The 20,279-nt window shown below is 37.9% G+C and overlaps 1 protein-coding gene across 1 annotated transcript in view; it reads left to right on the forward strand.

The window, feature by feature from the left end:
• Positions 1–460: 460 nt before the first annotated feature.
• LOC307143254 (uncharacterized protein) overlaps positions 461–20,279 on the forward strand; it is a 24,114-nt gene continuing 4,295 nt past the window's right edge. Inside the window, exons 1-10 of the mRNA XM_079844634.1 lie at positions 461–540; positions 2,999–3,044; positions 5,336–5,428; positions 10,442–10,631; positions 11,578–11,714; positions 11,793–11,936; positions 12,015–12,158; positions 14,356–14,508; positions 14,905–14,924; positions 19,833–20,055. Of these exons, the coding sequence (XP_079700760.1) occupies positions 490–540; positions 2,999–3,044; positions 5,336–5,428; positions 10,442–10,631; positions 11,578–11,714; positions 11,793–11,936; positions 12,015–12,158; positions 14,356–14,508; positions 14,905–14,924; positions 19,833–20,055 (1,201 nt within the window). The 5' untranslated portion in view covers positions 461–489. The remainder of the gene's footprint in view (positions 541–2,998; positions 3,045–5,335; positions 5,429–10,441; positions 10,632–11,577; positions 11,715–11,792; positions 11,937–12,014; positions 12,159–14,355; positions 14,509–14,904; positions 14,925–19,832; positions 20,056–20,279) is intronic.

Here is a 20,279-nt window from a genome sequence, read left to right on the forward strand (position 1 = left end):
CATTCACTTTATATTCTCTAATTAAACTGCACATTACAATATTTGATAATGTGTAGAAGTTGACTGCATGTATTGAATTTAATATTTATACAATTAATGCTTAAACACGTTAATATAAGATATTTAGGTTGCACTTTATTTTACAGTGTACTTTCCTAAAAGATAAAAAGAAGAAAAAAGTACTGGGTAATAAAGAGGCAAGTTATGTTTAGTTTAGTGCTTATAGGTATTGCTCAGTTACTATAATAATGCATAGTATACATGTGAAACAGGACTTTGAATTAATCTTAATAAACGTGTAAAGGTAAGGTATGCACAATGTAAAAAGCTTGTCAAATGTGTAAACTTACTATGTATAGGCATGCAACAGATGTTGCCTCCTCCTCCTCTCTGCTTCTATTGGTCTGAATCACCCACGCGCTCAAATATAAAGGCATTAAAGTGAATGACATTTACTCCAGGGCTCAAGAACTGCATCTGCTGTTGATCATGACACCATCTACCTCACACAGAAGCACTTTTATTCTGCTGATTTTTCTGGTGAGTTTGGCTTTCCTTTCGATTTTCGACTAGTCGTTTTTCAGTGTATTATAGTTGGGACTTTTATTATTGCCGTTTGGGAATCATCTGTAAGATGCGAGCTTCAAAATAAAGGTTCCAATTAGCGCCAAAAATGATTCCACAGGGTTATTAATTATCTAATTCTTCAGAAAACAACGTCAAACAAACATAAACAGGCGTGCAACTTTGTTTAAAGTCCATTTAAAATGTCGTCTGGAAATGCAGCTCACTAGGAGACAGACAATCTTGGTCTTTAATTTGATAGTTGGTTAAAAGTTTTGTGTATATACAATATTTAATAAGTCAATTGAAACACTTCTCAGTTGCAGCACACTGACCCTTTTGGGAGGATTTAACCACTTCAAAAGTTTGCCACAAAAGACTTTCCAGTCATTTTAGTAAGAGGACAGCAAAGCAATTACTGGTAATCTTCATCTGTATAGCAACTCATTTTACACTTTGAGTTGTGATAGTTCACCACAACATGACACGATACAATAACCAATCTGTGAGATGATCTTTCACACAGATCAGTGAGTGAGGTTGAATGGACACTCAGTTTGGTTGGTTTGATGATTCTCAGGGATCCCCAATGCAGAACCAGCCCACTCACAGCTGGCGGGAATGAAACCGTGTCTCTTGGCTTTGACTGGTTTCCCCTGTACATTTTGTGTGGTTTTCTGTATAGTGACCAGGTCACAGAAGCAAGCCTGATAAGAAATGTTCTGTGGGTGTACCTCAGGTTGAGAATTTTCCATTTTGTGCCCTGTCCCTTATCTGTTTGTTCTCAGGCAAAAACAGATTACGTGCATTTGTGAATTTGTCAGTCCTTGTTGTTGTGTCACGAAAAACACCCATCGATTGTCCTTCAATGACAGTTTTCCTGGAACTAGGGGCATTTTCCAAGAATTTTCCTGGAACTGGTGGACTGTACCTGTTTTGTGACACAAAATGTTGTTTGTTTTCAAATTGATTAAATCAAATGTCAATCTCCACCTCCACAGCTCATTTGCTTTCATCTGATGATAGATTTTAACTTTAATACACTCTTACTAAAAGCTTCCTGCTGGCTGGCAAACCTCCAAAACAAACATAGTTTGTGTCATCAAATGACTCTTTAATGCCACACACCCTTCCGAGTAAATTTAATAGTTCATGCACTTTTCTCTATATCCTTTAAATTAATGTGTCACGCCTAGTTAGAGTTCACTTGGGTCAAACGTACTGCTTCTGAACTGATGATGCAAGCCTAAAACTGTTCAAAACAAAAGATTGGTGGTTACAACATATGTTTTGAAGGTGTTTTTTTTAACCTTTACTTCTTTTCAAAAAGACATTTAGATCACAAGCTGATCTATCATTCACTATATATAAAGTGCTCATGCGTATCCAGACATGTTTGGTTGTTATCATCACCTTGGGAACAACTGCACATTTACACTCAAGTTTAAAACCTGCCACCCTAAAAAATGCTGGGTTTAAAACAACCCAAGTTGGGTTGAAAATGGACTAACCCAGCAATTGGGTTGTTTTAAGCAAACATTTAACCCAACCGCTGGGTTAAAACGACCCATTCACTGGGTTAAAACAACCTATTCATTTTTAGAGTAAGCCTAGTTTACTACGTCAAAAGGCCACAGAAAAAGGCAGATTTGGGACACCTGATAATATTTATGATTAGCATTCATATTATCCACACTCTAAAACATGCTGGGTTAAAAACAACCCAAGTTGGGTTGAAAATGGACTAACCCAGCGATTGTTTTTTTTTAAGCAAACATTTAACCCAACCGCTGGGTTAAAACGACCCATTCACTGGGTTAAAACAACCCAATTGCTGCACTCTAAAAAAAATCTGGGTTAAAAATAACCCAAGTTGGGTTCAAAATGGACTTACCCAGCAATTGGGTTGTTTTAACCCAGCGGTTGGGTTAAATGTTTGCTTAAAACAACCCAATCGCTGGGTCAAAACAACTCAATTGCTGGGTTGGTCCATTTTCAACCCAACTTGGGTTGTTTTTAACCCAGCATTTTTTAGAGCAAGCCTAATTTACTACATCTAAAGGCCAAAGAAAAATGCAGATTTGGGACACCTGATGATATTTATGATTAGCATTCATATTATCCACACTCTAAAACATGCTGGGTAAAAACAACTAAAGTTGGATTGAAAATGGACTAACCCAGCGATTGGGTTGTTTTAAGCAAACATTTAACCCAACCGCTGGGTTAAAATGACCCAATTGCCGGGGTAAAACAACCCATTCACTGGGTTAAAACAACCCAATTGCTACAACATTACTACTTGTATTTACTACTACTGTTACTACTAATAAAATTGATCTCTGGGGGCCCAAAAGTGTGTGGGCCCTTAGAATCGTCCTAACTTTCCCCCTTTAGTGTGCACAAATCAGTTTTATTTGTTTTTCTTTTACAGTTTTTTCCATGTATACACGGCAGCTGTCCAACTAAATGTGCCAATGGTAAGTTTACTCAACTCCTTCTCTTTCATATGTCACACACTCCCCTGAGTCAAATTAAATAACATCCACAACCTGCCTGTAATGTAGTGTTCTGTGTAACTATGACCATGATCTCAGTCCATTACTCACTCATGGTGTATATTTAGGGTATTATCTTGACATAACTGGAAGAAAATAAGCCATGATAAAGAGTGGGAAACCAAAGACTTTTGAAGGCTGAGACTGATGTCAATAACATTTAATCAGATAGATCTTACACACTCATAGTTGTTGGCTTTTGGTATGAGTGTGTTAGTCTTACTGTTATCTATCAGCTAGTGTGTTTTAAAACAATGACAAAAATTCTCATTTAGAAGATATGATCCGCTCACTTTCGTCAATATCACTCTGCACTTCAGCTTCTCATCAGATTTTCTGTCCAATCAAATGCCCTCTAGAATCTGAAGCCCCGCCCCCTACATTATAAACAGACGCCGGAAGCAAATTGGTCACTTGTTCACACTATTTTCCATGGCGCATAGTGCACTCTGGAGGGCATAGGGAACGATTCAGACAGTGTAAATATGCTTTCCTTTGGGGCCAATGAAGTCTAGTTTCAGACAGCACAGAGCAGATCATGTGATCGAGTCGGCGCGGACCACAAAACGTATCGGACCCGTTTGGGTTCTGCACAGAATGCTATTTTAAAGCGATATGGAGGAGATCAGGAGAAGTGGGAGGAAACTGCGGCTTTACTGAGCTCAACAGCTCTGAGCTGTGATGTAAACGAAACGCTATTGGTTATTTTTAAAAGGGGGAGGAGCTACTTGATATGTCTCAGTTTCAGTGGACATTATGAATAATGCTGCGTGTTTCATGGCACTTCAGTGGGACTTTAAACGAATAATAATCTGAGTATTACCTTCAGAGCGACACGCGTCATAATCTGAAGGCCACGCCCACCGGGGGGAAAAACAGAACAATGTCTAAAAGCGGATATGTGACAAAGTGTACAGCAAACAAGCTAAACAAAACCCACAACCCACAACCAAAAACCCAAAAACCCAGACGTTTCTATAAGCTGTTGGCCCAAAAAATGAGCGTTTAAGGACAAAAAAAGTGGACACAGGCCATTGAGACACGTTATATTACACTGAGAAGTACACACACTACAGGGGAATGTTATCAGCGACAGGAAATATCATATATAAAACTGACATTTGCATATTTTACTTAACAGTGACAAAATGTTTTCTGCACACACACTGAGTGTCAGGATCCCAAAATGTCCCCATTCTTCAGCTGAAGCGTCACGTCAATCCACTTTTGTCTCCTTAAACGCTCGTTTTTTTGGGTCGACAGCTTATAAAAACTTGTGCTTTTTAGCTTGTTTACTGTACACCCTGTCACATATCTGCTTTTAGACATTGTTCTGTTTTTTGTTAGAAGTCCGAAATGACAACGATCCAGGCGTGGCCTAAATGCGCTCCGTCTCTATAGAAACCGATTTTTAAGGTTCTTCTCTATTAATGCCAGGAAATAACATTTATTTTTAAGAGTGTGTGAACAATCTTTATGTGTAATGTCTAAATGTCTAAAATTACACTCTAGACAACATCCTTATAGCGTAAGCATGTCCTATTATAGTGAAAACCGTGGTGACTTGCTCATCATTTCCATTTCATGTCATTTTGTATTGCATACGTCTTATGCTACATTTAGTGGTGTATTTTGAGGTAAGCATCACTAGACCAATGAGATAAATTTAAATCGTGCAGCTTTAGGAGAAGTGTGCTCTTAGTTGTATGTACCTAAAAGACTATATATAGTCTATATAGACTATACTATAGAATATATAATATATAGGTAGTAAAAAAAAACACCTAGCAACACTATTTGGAACAGTCATAATGTTTTGCAACACTCATGTTAACTTGTGAAATTGAAAAATCCATTGTCATGCTGTAGGTTTACAGCGACAGATGTGTGGTTTAAAAGTGTCCCCGGCATCAGCAGATCAGCTCCCGTGTTTCGAGATTGACCAGAAGCTTGTCACAATAGACTTGTGTGAATTGACTGTAGGGAGTTTACTCAGCCTTTGACTGAAGGCTTTTCCCTCAGGTTTCAGAATGTCTGCATCTGTCCTTTGTGTATGAGTGTGTGCTTAGAAACCCGCCGCCAGTCACTTCAAAACTCTTGTAATCGTGCTGCATAATGTGCTTTACTCTTGCACTTCCAGCAGAGCTGGATCACATGAAGATTACATTTGATGTGTGTGTGTGTGTGTGTGTTGTTTGTGTTCTGTTTCTCAGGTTATAACAAACCCCACTGCGAGTGTGCGAGTAATTGTTACCGGAATACCAGACAGGGAATCCAGACATGTGAACGATGCACTATTTGTTCTGGTTAGTGATTTCATGACATTTCCTCTGCATTGAACCCTCTGGGGCTCTTTTGGTCATTTCTGACCCAAATTTTTTAAAATAAAAAATGTTTAAAATCGTAGCTTCATCGGAATGGTCCGAAACTTGGTGACTTTATTGGTACTTGGTATATGAACACCAAAAAAAATTGGGGACAGGATTTGAAAAGTCTAAGTGGTCGTAAAAAAAAAAAAGTCACACTCAGGACCTTCGGGTCAGAAAAGACCCCCATAGGAAATGAATGGGAAATTGGCAAAAATATGAAAAAATAGTTTTTTTGTGCATATAATCTACAAATCAGCCAGGATGCAGAAAAAAAGGACTCAACAGTGAAGGGGTGAATCTCTAAAACATCAAGAGTGCAAAACAGACAAAAAAAACTCACACACAAACACAAAAACACAATTAGCTTTTGGAATGGCACGCGTTAATTTGTGTGTGCGTATGTTTTTGTGTGTATAAGTGTGTGTGTGTGTGTGTGTGTGTGTGTGTGTGTCAGTTTTTTTGTCTGTTTTGCACTCTTAATGTTTTAGAGATTCACCCCTTCACTGTTGAGTCCTTTTTTTCTGCATCCTGGCTGATTTGTAGATCGTATGCACAAAAAAACTCTGGGGGTCATTTTTGACCCGAAGGTCCTGAGTGTGACCTTTTGGGTGTTCATATACCAAGTACCAATAAAGTCACCAAGTTTCGGACCATTCCGATAAAGCTACAAAATTTTTTTTATTTTTATAAAACACAAGATCCACTATAGTGGTAAAAATTTGCTATTGCGTGATAGAAATGCACCGGATGGCACTGATCTCATTAAAAAATTGCTTTCATGAGGCCTAGGCTTGACTCTAAAATGAAATACATCTTTAATAAAAAAATAAATAAAAATAATAATATATATATATATATATATATATATATATATATATATATATATATAATATATATATATATTTTTTTATTTTTTTATTATTAAAGATGTATTTCATTTTAGAGTATATATATATATATACATTTTTTATTATATTCAATGGGAAAAAATGGGTCATAATTATTGCATAAATATAAATTATAAATCATAAAATGATCTCAAAACACCAAAAAAGAAAAGAAAAAATATTATTGAACAAAAATATATTTAATTGATTTTACTCAAATCTTTTTTATCTTAATCCCGCCCTCCGGGTTATTTTTGACCCATAAATGAAGAACCCCAGAGGCTTAAATGCTAGTAAGCTTTGAAATGATTAACAAAGGGACATTTTTCCTTTATCCTTTATTTATGCTTCACACACCTTCCTGTGTGCGACTCATTATTACATAGAAAAAGGTCAGCCATGTGTAATAACTTCCTCTGCCTCATCGTTTTATTTTGGATGATGTCACTAAGGACGACATTAAGGAAGTTTTCAGGAGGGAATAGTCTGGAATGTATGGAAGCTTGTTTGCGCCACAAAATGAACACTTAAAAAAAAATAGGCTCATTTTCCGACTCCCCTCGAGTTAAACAGTTGAGTTTGACCGTTTTTGAATCCATTCAGCCTATCTCCGGGTCTGGCGGTAGCACTTTTAGCATAGCTTAGCATAGATCATTGAATCTGATTAGACCGTTAGCATCTCGCTCAAAAATGACCAAAGAGTTTCCATATTTTTCCTATTTAAAACTTGACTCTTCTGTAGTTACATCGTGTACTAAGTTGTGATTTTCTAGGCCGATATGTCAGGAACTATACTCTCATTCCTGCGTAATAATCAGGAGCTGTGAGCCGCCCCATGAGCGCAATGATATTACACAGCGCCTGAAAATAGGCGAACTTCCGTCAACATAACCAATGTGACAACCGGCTCACACAGGGAGCGCTGGGACTATTTTCCGGCGCTGTGTAATATCATTGCGCCGCTGCACTCATGGGGCGGCTCAACGTTCCTTTATTATTACGCAACGCGCAAACAATACATAAACAATGCATCGTCGACATGTTTACATGTTTATATTTAAAGGGGTCTTATAATGGCCATTTTTACAAGATGTAAAATAAGTCATAAATATGTGTGTACGTAAAGTTTTAGCTCAAAATACCCCACAGATAATTTTTTATAGCATGTTAAATTGATAAAAACCTTTTGCGTCCCTTTAAATGCAAATGAGCTGCTGCTCCCGGCCCACTTTCAGGAAGAGGGCGGAGCTTCAAGAGCTCATGTTAGCAGCTCCGATCATAGATATACATAATAAAGGCTAGATGTCTCGTCCGCACTGCTGGCCAATGGAGGTGGACGTCCGCACCTGGCGGCCATCTTGTCACAGTCAGCTCGCTCACTCATAACATTGTGTTTTAATGGTGCATGTACTTTTTAAATAACCATAACTTGCTCAATTTTCCACCGATTTTCAAACTGTTTGGTTTGTTATAAACGTCAGAGATGTAGTTATAACACTGCATAATTTGTTCAAGCATCCAGAATTATAGCCACGTTAATAACGTTTGTAAGAAACCAAACCATTTGTAAATTCGTCCAGATTTCAGTGAGATAAGAGTATTTGTGTTCAGATCACTCGCCTTACATCAGGAGCCCGCCAGAAAGCTCGCCTGTGACAAGATGGCCGCCGGTGAAGACGTTAGAGACTCCGGCGTAAGACATCTAGCCTTTATTATGTACATCTATGGCTCCGATTACCTCACGCAGACACACACTGAAAATATCAGAAACTGTTCAGCCTTTTATGTTCAAACCGGAGTCAAACAATGATGGAGAGACTCAAAAAGAAGTGACCACATGTGGAATGAGACAGGACGTTTCTGAACGGTTAGTTGATGAATTTATGACTTAAATATCTTCATGTCATCGATTAGCATGTTCTGTCTATTCGCTCATGTGGGAACTGTTGTGAGTGCACAGAAATATCTGCTGCATGAAGAGAGAACAGGTATAGTTTAGTTTAATTACGGTTAAAATGCATTGCTTTTATGATGTGCTATTGCATTTGCGTTATAATAAATGTGCGAACGCAATGACCAAAGGCGTCCGTCTATGATGCATGTTTACATAGAAAAACAATAGAAAAGCAGTGGAATGCAAAAACGCTTTCTGGAATTCAATTCAATTCAATTCAAATTTATTTGTATAGCGCTTTTCACAATACACATTGTTTCAAAGCAGCTTCACAGAAAGTGCATTTCATAAATGTACATTGAAAAATGTTAGAAAAGAGAATGTTAAAGAAAAAATGTTAGGATAAGTTAATCAATCATGTATTATTTTAGGCCATAACAACGCTGGCGTTGAGTCGTCTCTTCACAGGCGTCGAGTCGTCTCATCACAGGTGTCGGGGCATCTGAAGTCTCCATCAGAGGCTGGATACAAACTGGAGCTGACGAACTAGTTACGGACTAGTGACGGACTAGTGTCCCGAGATAACAACAGAAAAGCAGATGGGAAATAATTAGCATAGCTGCTGTTCAGAATATTAATGCTGTTGGTGCGATTTAACTGTAGTATAAAACGTATTTATAATGTGAATGCTTGGCTAAAGAGATGCGTCTTTAATCTAGTTTTAAACTGGGACAGCGAGTCTGAACCTCGAACAATATCCGGAAGACTATTCCAGAGTTTAGAGGCTAAATGTGAAAATGCCCTCCCTCCTTTAGTGGACTTAGATATCCTAGGAATGACCAGAAGCCTCGAGTTTAGTGATCTTAAAGAGCGCGATGGATTGTAGGGCGATAAAAGATCAGTTAAATACACTGGAGCTAAACCATTTAGGGCTTTATAGGTCAGTAGCAATACTTTGTAATTGATACGGAACTTAATAGGTAACCAGTGTAGAGATGATAAAATTGGAGTTATATGATCATATTTTCTTGACCTAGTAAGAACTCTAGCAGCTGCGTTTTGGACTAACTGTAGTTTGTTTATCGATGATGCAGGACAACCAGCTAATAAAGCATTACAGTAATCTAGTCTCGAGGTCATGAATGCATGAACTAACTTTTCTGCATCAGAAATAGATAGCATGTTACGTAGCTTAGCAATGTTTCTAAGGTGGAAAAATGCCGTTCTTGTAACATATGAAATATGACTTTCGAAAGATAAGTTGCGGTCTAATATAACACCCAGGTCTTTTACTGTAGTGGATAAAGTGACAGGATATCCTTCCAAGTTAAAGTTGTATTGTGAGAGGTTTTGTGGGCAATTTTTTGGACCAATAAGTAATACCTCCGTTTTATCTGAATTCAATAGCAGAAAATTACACGTCATCCAGTGTTTAATATCATCAACACACGCTGTCAGTTTAGATAATTTTGCGTTTTCATCTGGTCGTGATGAAATATATAATTGAGTGTCATCAGCATAACAGTGGAAATTAATTCCATGTTTTCTTATAATATTACCAAGTGGCAGCACATATATAGAGAATAGCAGAGGGCCTAGCACGGATCCTTGTAGCACGGATCCTTGTGGAATGGAAAAGTACACTTTAAATTGAAAGTTTGTCATACTATTTTAAAAAAACAACAACTATAAGATGTCGAATTATTGTCTGTGTATGTCTTTTGTATATTTGAGATGCATTGCAAAAAAATTTTGGTATCGGCCAAAATGTTCATATTGGTGCATCCCTAGTGTATAACCGAGATATAAACTCACAATTGTGCGAGAATTGCACGTTTATTATAATTGTGAGATAATTACCTTTTTTATTTTATTATTTTTTGCCAGTGGCGGAAACAAAGTAATGAAACATGAAGCATGTAAAGAATAAAGCAGAGTCATATCCCCTAACATTTAAAATCAGTCATTAATTTTGCACAAAGGAAATAAAGGACGTTTTTTGTAGCATTATTTTCATGAATTTTCCCTTCGAATTGTAATATTATCCCCTCCTAATGCAAAAAAAAGTATTTTTATAATATGATAGTATTTTTGTGCTTATTTAAAAAAACAACTATAAGATGTCGAATTATTGACTGTGTATGTCTTTGTATATTTGGGTGTAAACAGAGGGAAAAAACCAGGTGGAAGTTACTCCATGCTCACAGGAACACAATCGGGTGTGCCACTGCAAAGCAGGTTTCTACTGTAAGAAAGACAACAATTATGAGACATACTGCCATAAACCATGTGTTCCCTGTAAGACGGGCACATTCTCCAGCAAACCCTCTCTGGACTCGGCCTGCAAGCCTCATAAAGAGTGAGTAATATTCATACACTCATATCCACCATGAGTCTGCTACTCAATCCATAAAGGGGCCGGAATATCTTAGTGATGGGCTTCATTAAACTAGCACTGCGGCAACGAATATACACTGCAAAAAATGCTTTTCTTACTTAGTATTTTTGTCTTGTTTTCAGTCCAAATATCTAAAAAATCTTACATTAAGAAGCATTTACTTGACAAGCAAAAGTTTTTGTCTTATTTTGGGGGAAAATAACTCAGATTAAGGGAGTTTTTGCTTAAAATAAGCTAAATAATCTGCCAATGGGGTAAGCAAAATAATGTTGTTTTCTGTTTGAATTACGATTATTTTGCTTACCCCATTGGCAGATTATTTTGCTTATTTTAAGCGAAAACTCCCTTAATCTGAGTTATTTTCCCCCAAAACAAGACAAAAACTTTTGCTTGTCTAGTAAATGCTTCTTAATGTAAGATTTTTTAGATATTTGGACTGAAAACAAGACAAAAATACTAAGTAAGAAAAGCATTTTTTGCAGTGTATTAACATTTTAATAGGCATGCTTTGTGTAAATGTGTGATTGAACAATTTAAAGAGAATGAACACAGCACAAGACCGAGTCACCTAGTTTCACTCTCTTTCGTTTTTCTATCTATCTGTTTTTTTTTCTCATTCACTTTCTCTCACACATCTCTCTCACACATTTGATATCTTTGAGGTTTCTGTTTTGCCACTTCTTTTTGCAATGCATCTTCAGCATTCGGTCTGTTATTCGACATCAGAGAAGTGTACAGAAATGTATGCAAGGAACCATTCATAATTCAGTATGCAAATTTTAAGGTTAACAAAAGCGCACTGTTATTTGCATATTATTTACTGGATATCTGGGATATTAAACCAGTGGCACACGATATTAGTTAACATGAAAAGTCTCATGCGTTCTATCTGTGCCCTTTTCCACAGTTGTGCTCAGTTGGGGATGAAAATGCTCACAGAGGGCACAGGGACAAAGGACACAGAGTGTGTGAATGCCACAACAAAGATGGCCGCCCCCGCCATTACTACCATCTCTTCCACTACAGCTCTCCCCCCGAGGACAGGTACTGCTGGTTTTAACTTGTTTGGATATACAATCATGTCTTTTTGAAATGTAATGTATAATATATTTAATCTTAAAGTGAAAAGAATAGTAGCCCGTGAGACTTTGGGCAAAGAGGGCACAGCGACACAGGACAGAGAGTCTGTGAATGCCACAACAAAGATGGCCGCATCCTCCAGCATCATTACCATCTCTTCCAATACAGCTCCAACCCCGAGGACAGGTACTGCTGGTTTTAACTTGTTTGGATATACAATCATGTCTTTTCGGAATTTAATGTATAATATTTTTTATCTTAAAGTGAAAAGAATAGTAACCCGTGAGACTTTGGTCAAAGAGGACACAGCGACACAGGACAGAGAATCTGTGAATGCCACAACAAAGATGGCCGCATCGTCCAGCATCATTACCATCTCTTCCAATACAGCTCCAACCCCGAAGACAGGTACTGCTGGGATCTGCTTTTTGGATATACAATCATATCTTTTCGGAATGGGATGTATAAAGTATTTAATCTTAAATTTGTACACGTAGTAGCTTGGGCAAAGAGGTATAGATATATCGGCCACCATATCGGTATAAGCCGATATTTGTTCATTTTTAATGTTATCAGCCTGAAAATTTTGGTATCGGCCAAATGTTCATATTGGTGCATCCCTAGTGTATAACTGAGATATAAACTCACAATTCTGAGGAATAAAGTCACAATTGTGCGAGAATTGCAAGTTTATAATTGTGAGATAATTACCTTTTTTTATTTTATTATTTTTTTGTCAGTGGCGGAAACAAAGTAATGAAACCTGAAACATGTAAAGAATAAAGCAGAGTCATATCCCCTAACATTTAAAATCAGTCATCAATTTTGCATAAAGGAAATAAAGGACCATTAGGTTTTTTTAGCATTATTTTCATGAATTTTCCCTTCGAATTGTAATATCCCCTCCTAATGCAAAAAAAAAAAGTATTTTTATAATATGATAGTATTTTTGTGCTTATATAAATAATAACACAGTAATGAAAATCACCATGATAATCATGGACTCGAAAATAAAGTTTTTCTTTGAGTTTAGGGTGAAATGTGACATTTTTTATGAAATGTAAGGATTAAAAAGTCATTACATTCTGTTAGAATAACCATAAAACGAATCAAGTAAATGTATATAGTGCTTTATACACTCACCCAAAGGATTATTAGGAACACCTGTTCAATTTCTCATTAATGCAATTATCTAATCAACCAATCACATGGCAGTTGCTTCAATGCATTTAGGGGTGTGGTCCTGGTCAAGACAATCTCCTGAACTCCACACTGAATGTCGGAATGGGAAAGAAAGGGGATTTAAGCAATTTTGAGCGTGGCATGGTTGTTGGTGCCAGACGGGCCGATCTGAGTATTTCACAATCTGCTCAGTTACTGGGATTTTCACACACAACCATTTCTAGAGTTTACAAAGAATGGTGTGAAAAGGGAAAAACATCCAGTATGCGGCAGTCCTGTGGGAGAAAATGCCTTGTTGATGCTAGAGGTCAGAGGAGAATGGGCCGACTGATTCAAGCTGATAGAAGAGCAACTTTGACTGAAATAACCACTCGTTACAACCGAGGTCTGCAGCAAAGCATTTGTGAAGCCACAACACACACAACCTTGAGGCGGATGGGCTACAACAGCAGAAGACCCCACCGGGTACCACTCATCTACACTACAAATAGGAAAAAGAGGCGACAATTTGCACGAGCTCACCAAAATTGGACAGTTGAAGACTGGAAAAATGTTGCCTGGTCTGATGAGTCTGGATTTCTGTTGAGACATTCAGATGGTAGAGTCAGAATTTGGCGTAAACAGAATGAGAACATGGATCCATCATGCCTTGTTACCACTGTGCAGGCTGGTGGTGGTGGTGTAATGGTGTGGGGGATGTTTTCTTGGCACACTTTAGGCCCCTTAGTGCCAATTGGGCATGGTTTAAATGCCACGGCCTACCTGAGCATTGTTTCTGACCATGTCCATCCCTTTATGAGCACCATGTCCCCATCCTCTGATGGCTACTTCCAGCAGGATAATGCACCGTCACAAAGCTCCAATCATTTCAAATTGGTTTCTTGAACATGACAATGAGTTCACTGGACTAAAATGGCCCCCACAGTCACCAGATCTCAACCCAATAGAGCATCTTTGGGATGTGGTGGAACTGGAGCTTCGTGCCCTGGATGTGCATCCCACAAATCTCCATCAACTGCAAGATGCTCTCCTATCAATATGGCCAACATTTCTAAAGAATGCTTTCAGCACCTTGTTGAGTCAATGCCACGTAGAATTAAGGCAGTTCTGAAGGAGAAAGGTCAAACACAGTATTAGTGTGTGTTCCTAATAATCCTTTAGGTGAGTGTACGATACAGATGAAGATATTTCAAAGCAGCTTTACAGTAATAACAGGAAAATGATGCAAACTATCCAGTAGCTCTAAAAGAAAACAGTTCAGTGTTAATTCAATTCAGATCATCAGTTATTAAATTCATTCATTTCATCCGTAAAGCAGTTCTGTCATCGTCCAGCTCAGTTCAGATCTCATCCAATAGTGTCAGTGCAGTCATATCAATAGTGCTGTTGAATATACTGACACTGTAATACTCTTTCTCATCAGCAGAGGACGCTCCACTTCACAGCGTCAGCAAGTCAGAAGACAGCCAGTCCCATTGGCTGCTGCTATTAATCTTGCTGTTGATGCTCTTGTTCATGGCTGGATTTTGTATGCTGATGAAAGACAAGGCCTGGAAAACCCGTTCGAAATGCTTCGGTATGATATGAATATGCAATAGTATACAAATAACACAACCCTGCAAAGTTTGTCAGCAGTAATTCCTTTTTGAATTTTCAAATCTAAACCCAAAAAACTCATTTTGAGCCACAGTTTTGGATTGTCATGTCTAAAGTGCAGTGCTGGAATCCACCCAGATCACCTTCTTACAGTAAAGCCAATAGCTTTGTGTCTCTCGTGCTTTAATTCCCATAAGGCTCAACATAAACATTCACAGCGTTTCAGAATGACACGCGTTTAACACATCCGTGGCAAGCTGAGAAACCACAGAACGCCTATATGCACGAAACGTACATTTCACACCGCGCACCTACTCACTGTCTGACTGTCTGACATATCGATTATTTATTTACTTGTTTCTTGTTTTCATTTTAGGTTTAATAAAAGGAAAACATGTAAGTACTTTTTGAGATTGCATATCACAATGAATTAAGTGGACTTGATTTTCTTCAGGAGGACCTATAATGCCCTTTTGTCTTGATGGTTTTCTTGCTTGAATGTTGATTATTTTCCTCATATTCTCCATCGTTGCAGCCCCTCTTTCCCAGTCTGTCAGTAACGTTCTGTTTAGTTCACCCGTCCCGTGAAATACGGAATCGTCCCGTATTTACAGGCAAAATGAAGTGTCCCGTATCAAACCAATCCCGTGTCCCGTATTTTACATAGGTCCACACATAGTTCAATAAACGCATGAGGATTTTGCATATTGGCATACATTTTGCATACATTTTTGGATATTAATAGCAAATATAGAGAAATCAATTTCACAAGTAGTAGAGAAGCTCATCTCCACGTGATTGCATTTTAGCGGCTTTGTCGCCATAGTGGCGAGAACATGTGCTGTAAACTTGCACGTTTTTTTAAAACATGTCCACCGAGAACGCAAGAGGATCTCCAGACATAGAGCCGAATAGAACAAAGATATCAATGTGTGATTCAGAGATGCACACTTTGCAGAGAAGCATTTCAGTGTCTCTGACTGTCTGACTCAAAGCAGCAGCGCTGACACACACACACACTTATTTTTCATGGATAATATAGGCCTATTAATATAATATTCCATACATTATCAGAGCTTGGCAGACAGAATTATTATATTTTTTTGTAGACAGGTTAATTCATAGATTATAGCCTAATTCATGTTATTTTTTATCATTTAGATAGAGGCTATATTATAATAAATAATCCTGTCATATAAAGTTGTTTATGACATTCAAAAAAATATTTAGATAAAAACGGGACAAATAGTTACGTAATAATATAGTCATAATTAAAGTAAATTAATACAAAATGAAACATTTTTGAATTCTCAGAATTGTCAAAAAAGTGATTACTGGTTCAGAGTGACTGCTTAAAGGAACAGTTCACCCAAAAATGAATATTCTGTCATCATTTACTCACCATCTAGTTGTTCCAAACATGTCTTTGTTATGTTGATTCATTCCTACTATGAAAGTCCCCAAAGCAGCCTGGTTTCAAACTTTCTTCAAAATATCATCTTTTGTGTTCAGCAGAACAAAGAAACTCATACAGGTTTGGAACAACTTGAGGGTGAGTAAATGATGACAGAATTCTCATTTTTGGGTGGACTATCTCTTTAAAGTGCACCAAATAGGCGAATCCCTTATTTTGCAACACTGAAGATGGCAACCCTAGTTGCAGGCTGCGTCCCAATTCGCCTACTTATACTACGTCCTAAAAGTGTGTACTCTTTTTGTGAAGAAAAAGTACATACTTTTGAGTGTGTAGCAGAAGAGTATGCAAGCTTTGGGACATACTACTTCGTCATCTTTAACGGACTGTGTTTGCAAAGTTAATGGCCAAACGTATCATTACAAAAGTTCTCAATGCTGCTGAAGGAGAAATATAATGTGGATAATATTGAATAAATATATTTTCGTCAGGTTAAATACTGAGAATTGCTCACTCAAACCACTTTATCTAATCCTCTACACTTAACCGTCAGACTCGCGTAACCGTCATGTTTGTAGTTTTTTAAACACTTTTTATCCGCGTTTGTAGTTCTAATCGAATCCTCGTCCATCTCTCAATGGGTTGTGGGCAATATCAGCCGTTATAGTGCGCATCGATCTGCACTTCGGATTCTGACCGGAAATAGTCGACCATCCGGGAATCTTTGGAATACTCTTTACTACCCCAGATTTGGGACATACTAATTTTTTTTCGAATACTATTTAGTACGGATAGTATGCGAATTGGGACGCAGCACCTGTCTCTATGAAGCCCCTCCTTCTGAAAAGCACACTGTGCTCTGATTGGTCGGATGGACCAGTGTGTTGTGATTGGTCAAGTGCTTTGAGTGTGTTTGGGAAATTTCCCGCCCCTTACCATAACTTCGGGTGCGTCTCAATCAGCTCTAGTTCAGTAGTCAGGTCACTGATCAGGGATCAGCCCATTGACTTATGTCCTGATCAGTGGCCTGACTACTGAACTAGAGCTGATTGAGACGCAACCCTTGAGTTTCAACACACTACTAACTATCTCAACAAGGCCACGCCCCTTCATTTTGCATATGCCTTGGGCGGGAATTATTTAAATGAGGAATATTGTGACTTGTGCTATAGTGGAGGCGTTTCAGGGAGTTCGGGATGGGTATCGTCAAGGTTTTAACGGTATTAATACTCTTACCGATACTGCTTATTGATTTAACGGTATTCTTATCGGTACTTTTTTTATATATTTTTTAATTTAAAAAAAAAAACTAATTAAGAACACAATTAGAATTGCTTTATAATCTGAAAAGTAAAATATCTATAGCAATGTTTGAACTAAACAAATATAAAACATCTAATGGTAAATGGACCAGTGTGCAGGCATTCGTTTGTGTTTTACATGAGATACAGTATAAGAACAAAGAGCAAACAAATGTTAAATAAATACACAATAAAGACACAAATGAGCTAAATCAACAGTACTTTACTTTCAGGAAGGTCTGACGTTAAGTAATACGGCCTACAAAGAAATCTAATAAAGTAATGAGATGTAAAATAACGCTATTTTTAATTGTATAATTGATAGATTAACGCTTACTAAAGTTATTCATTCAAGAGCTGTGAATATTTACTCTTTGTCTTTTGTTTGATTCACATTAATGGCTCAATCGTCAGCAGGTTTATTAGACGCTGTCCCTTTAAGACCGAATGCAGAACTAATAATATTCTCCAAACTATTTACGCCCATTTAAGACATAATTTGTGTTTAAGTAACTACTCTCCAATCTGGTCATTTTGACACAGGCTATTTGTTGTGTATTTGATGGTTTAAGATGCGCGCACAAAGCCTACTGTACAATGTGCAAGTCGGTCCATTTCACACACACACACACACACACACACACACACACACACACACACACACACACACACACACACACACACACACACACACACACACACACACACACAAGCCGCCTTAAAGTTGGAAACAGCGTCTCTTCCGTGGATTATTGTCCCTTTAATATAATTTAATACTGTTTTTATTGTATTTATCCCTCAGGTATTCCTTACTAATTGCTCACACTCATACTCATTGGTGATCAAATGTGACCACACACCTTAACTATTTTTCAATTGAATAAATGTCCTATATTTTAGTTCAATAATATTTATTGAATATTTTGAGATATTATTTGTGTAATAATTATGGTCCATTAATGACCACTTAAAATATTTTTCTTCTAATATTTGTATTATTTATATTACAATTAGTATAGTAATTAAGGTTACATTAGAGAATTCTTATTCAAAGAGGCGAATTGGAGTCATTTTGTGGCTCGAAAAATAATACATTTCATTTGTAATGCCATGGTTTACCCACTGGTGCCTTTATGGCTCTTTAATCAATGTATATGTATCTAATCTAGTTGCTCAAAAAAGTATTGCAGTTTTGCATTTTAATAAATATTTAGATATGATCAAACACTAGATTTCTTTAAATGTGAAATTTTAAAATGTTAAAGGGTTAGTTCACCCAAAAATGTAAATTGTGTCATTAATGACTGACCCTCATGTGGTTGGACACCCGTCAGACCTCCGTTCATCTTCAGACACAAATGAAGATATTTTAGTGTAAATCTGATGCTCTGAAAGGTCTCCATTGGCTCAACTTTACACTCTCAAGACCCATAAAAGACACTAAAGACGTCGTTACAAAGTCCATCTCACTACAGTGGCTCTACAATAACTTTATGGAGTGACGAGAATAGTTTTTGTGCGCAAAAAAACCCTAAATAACGACTTATATAGTGATGACCGATTTCAAAACACGGCCTCATGAAGCTTCAGAGCGTTATGAATCAGTGAGTCGAATCATGATTCGGATCGCGTGTCAAACCGCCAAACTGCTGAAATTTGGCGATCCAAACCGCTGATTCATAACGCTCTGAACCGCTGAATCGACTCACTGATTCATAACGCTCCAAACCGCTGAATCGACTCACTGATTCATAACGCTCTGAACCACTGAATCGACTCACTGATTCATAACGCTCCAAACCGCTGAATCGACTCACTGATTCATAACGCTCTGAACCGCTGAATCCACTTACTGATTCATAACACTCCAAACCGCTGAATCGACTCACTGATTCATAACGCTCTGAACCGCTGAATCAACTCACTGATTCATAACGCTTTGAAGCTTCATGATGCCGTGTTTTGAAATCGTCATCACTATATAAGTCGTTATTTAGGGTTTTTTTGCGCACAGAAACTATTCTCGTCTCTTCATAAAGTTATTTTAGAACCACTGTAGTGAGATGGACTTTGTAACGACGTCTTTAGTGTCTTTTAAGGGTCTTGAGAGTGTAAAGTTGAGCCAATGGAGGCCTTTCAGAGCATCAGATTTACACTAAAATATCTTCATTTGTGTCTGAAGATGAACGGAGGTCTGACGGGTGTCCAACCACATGAGGCTCAGTCATTAATGACACAATTTACATTTTTGGGTGAACTAACCCTTTAATAACGTACATATCCTTATTTCCTTATATGTACAGTAGGCTATGAATTGATACTGAAATCGAAATCGATATACCATCGTATACCGTCAGCGCCTCTACACCCCCCCCCACACACACACACACACACTCACACAAAAAAAAAGAAAATCTGAAAATCTCACTTCTCCAACCTGATCTTAAAAGTTGGCAACCCTTCCCTAGTGACACTGATATAGAAAATAAGTAACATTACACACTCAAGAAAGTTACACATATAAAAAGGCATTAAAGGTCCTCTTTAAAGTGAAAATTCCCCTTTAATCTTGCTTTATGGTCACTGTAGGAACAGCAGCAGCACTGGAGACAGATACCACCTGACCACCAAATTCTGTCCAATGCCCAATCCAACACCTCGACCAATCACAACATGGAGACTGAGAGACCGCTTGGCAGTGATGTCAGAGGGGTCAAAGGTCAAAGTATGGGAATGGCACCCCAATCCGCGGGTGTGCAGCAGGTCACAGTGGAGCATAATGGGAAGGGTGAGAACGTCAGCAATACTGTAGGTGAGTCCTGGAAGCCTTCCGTGAGCTCTTTACACCGATCAGGCATAACATAATGACCACTGACTGGTGAAGTGAATGACACTGGTTATCTCTTCATCTCCTGTTAGTGGGTGGGATATATTAGGCAGCAAGTGAACATTTTGTCCGCAATGTTGATAAATGGGCAAGCGTAAGGATTTGAGCGATTCCCAATGTTCTGCTGGGAAACCTTGGGTCCTCCATCA

Source organism: Gobio gobio (genome assembly GCF_949357685.1).
Source record: "Gobio gobio genome assembly, chromosome: 19".
NCBI lineage: Eukaryota > Metazoa > Chordata > Actinopteri > Cypriniformes > Gobionidae > Gobio > Gobio gobio.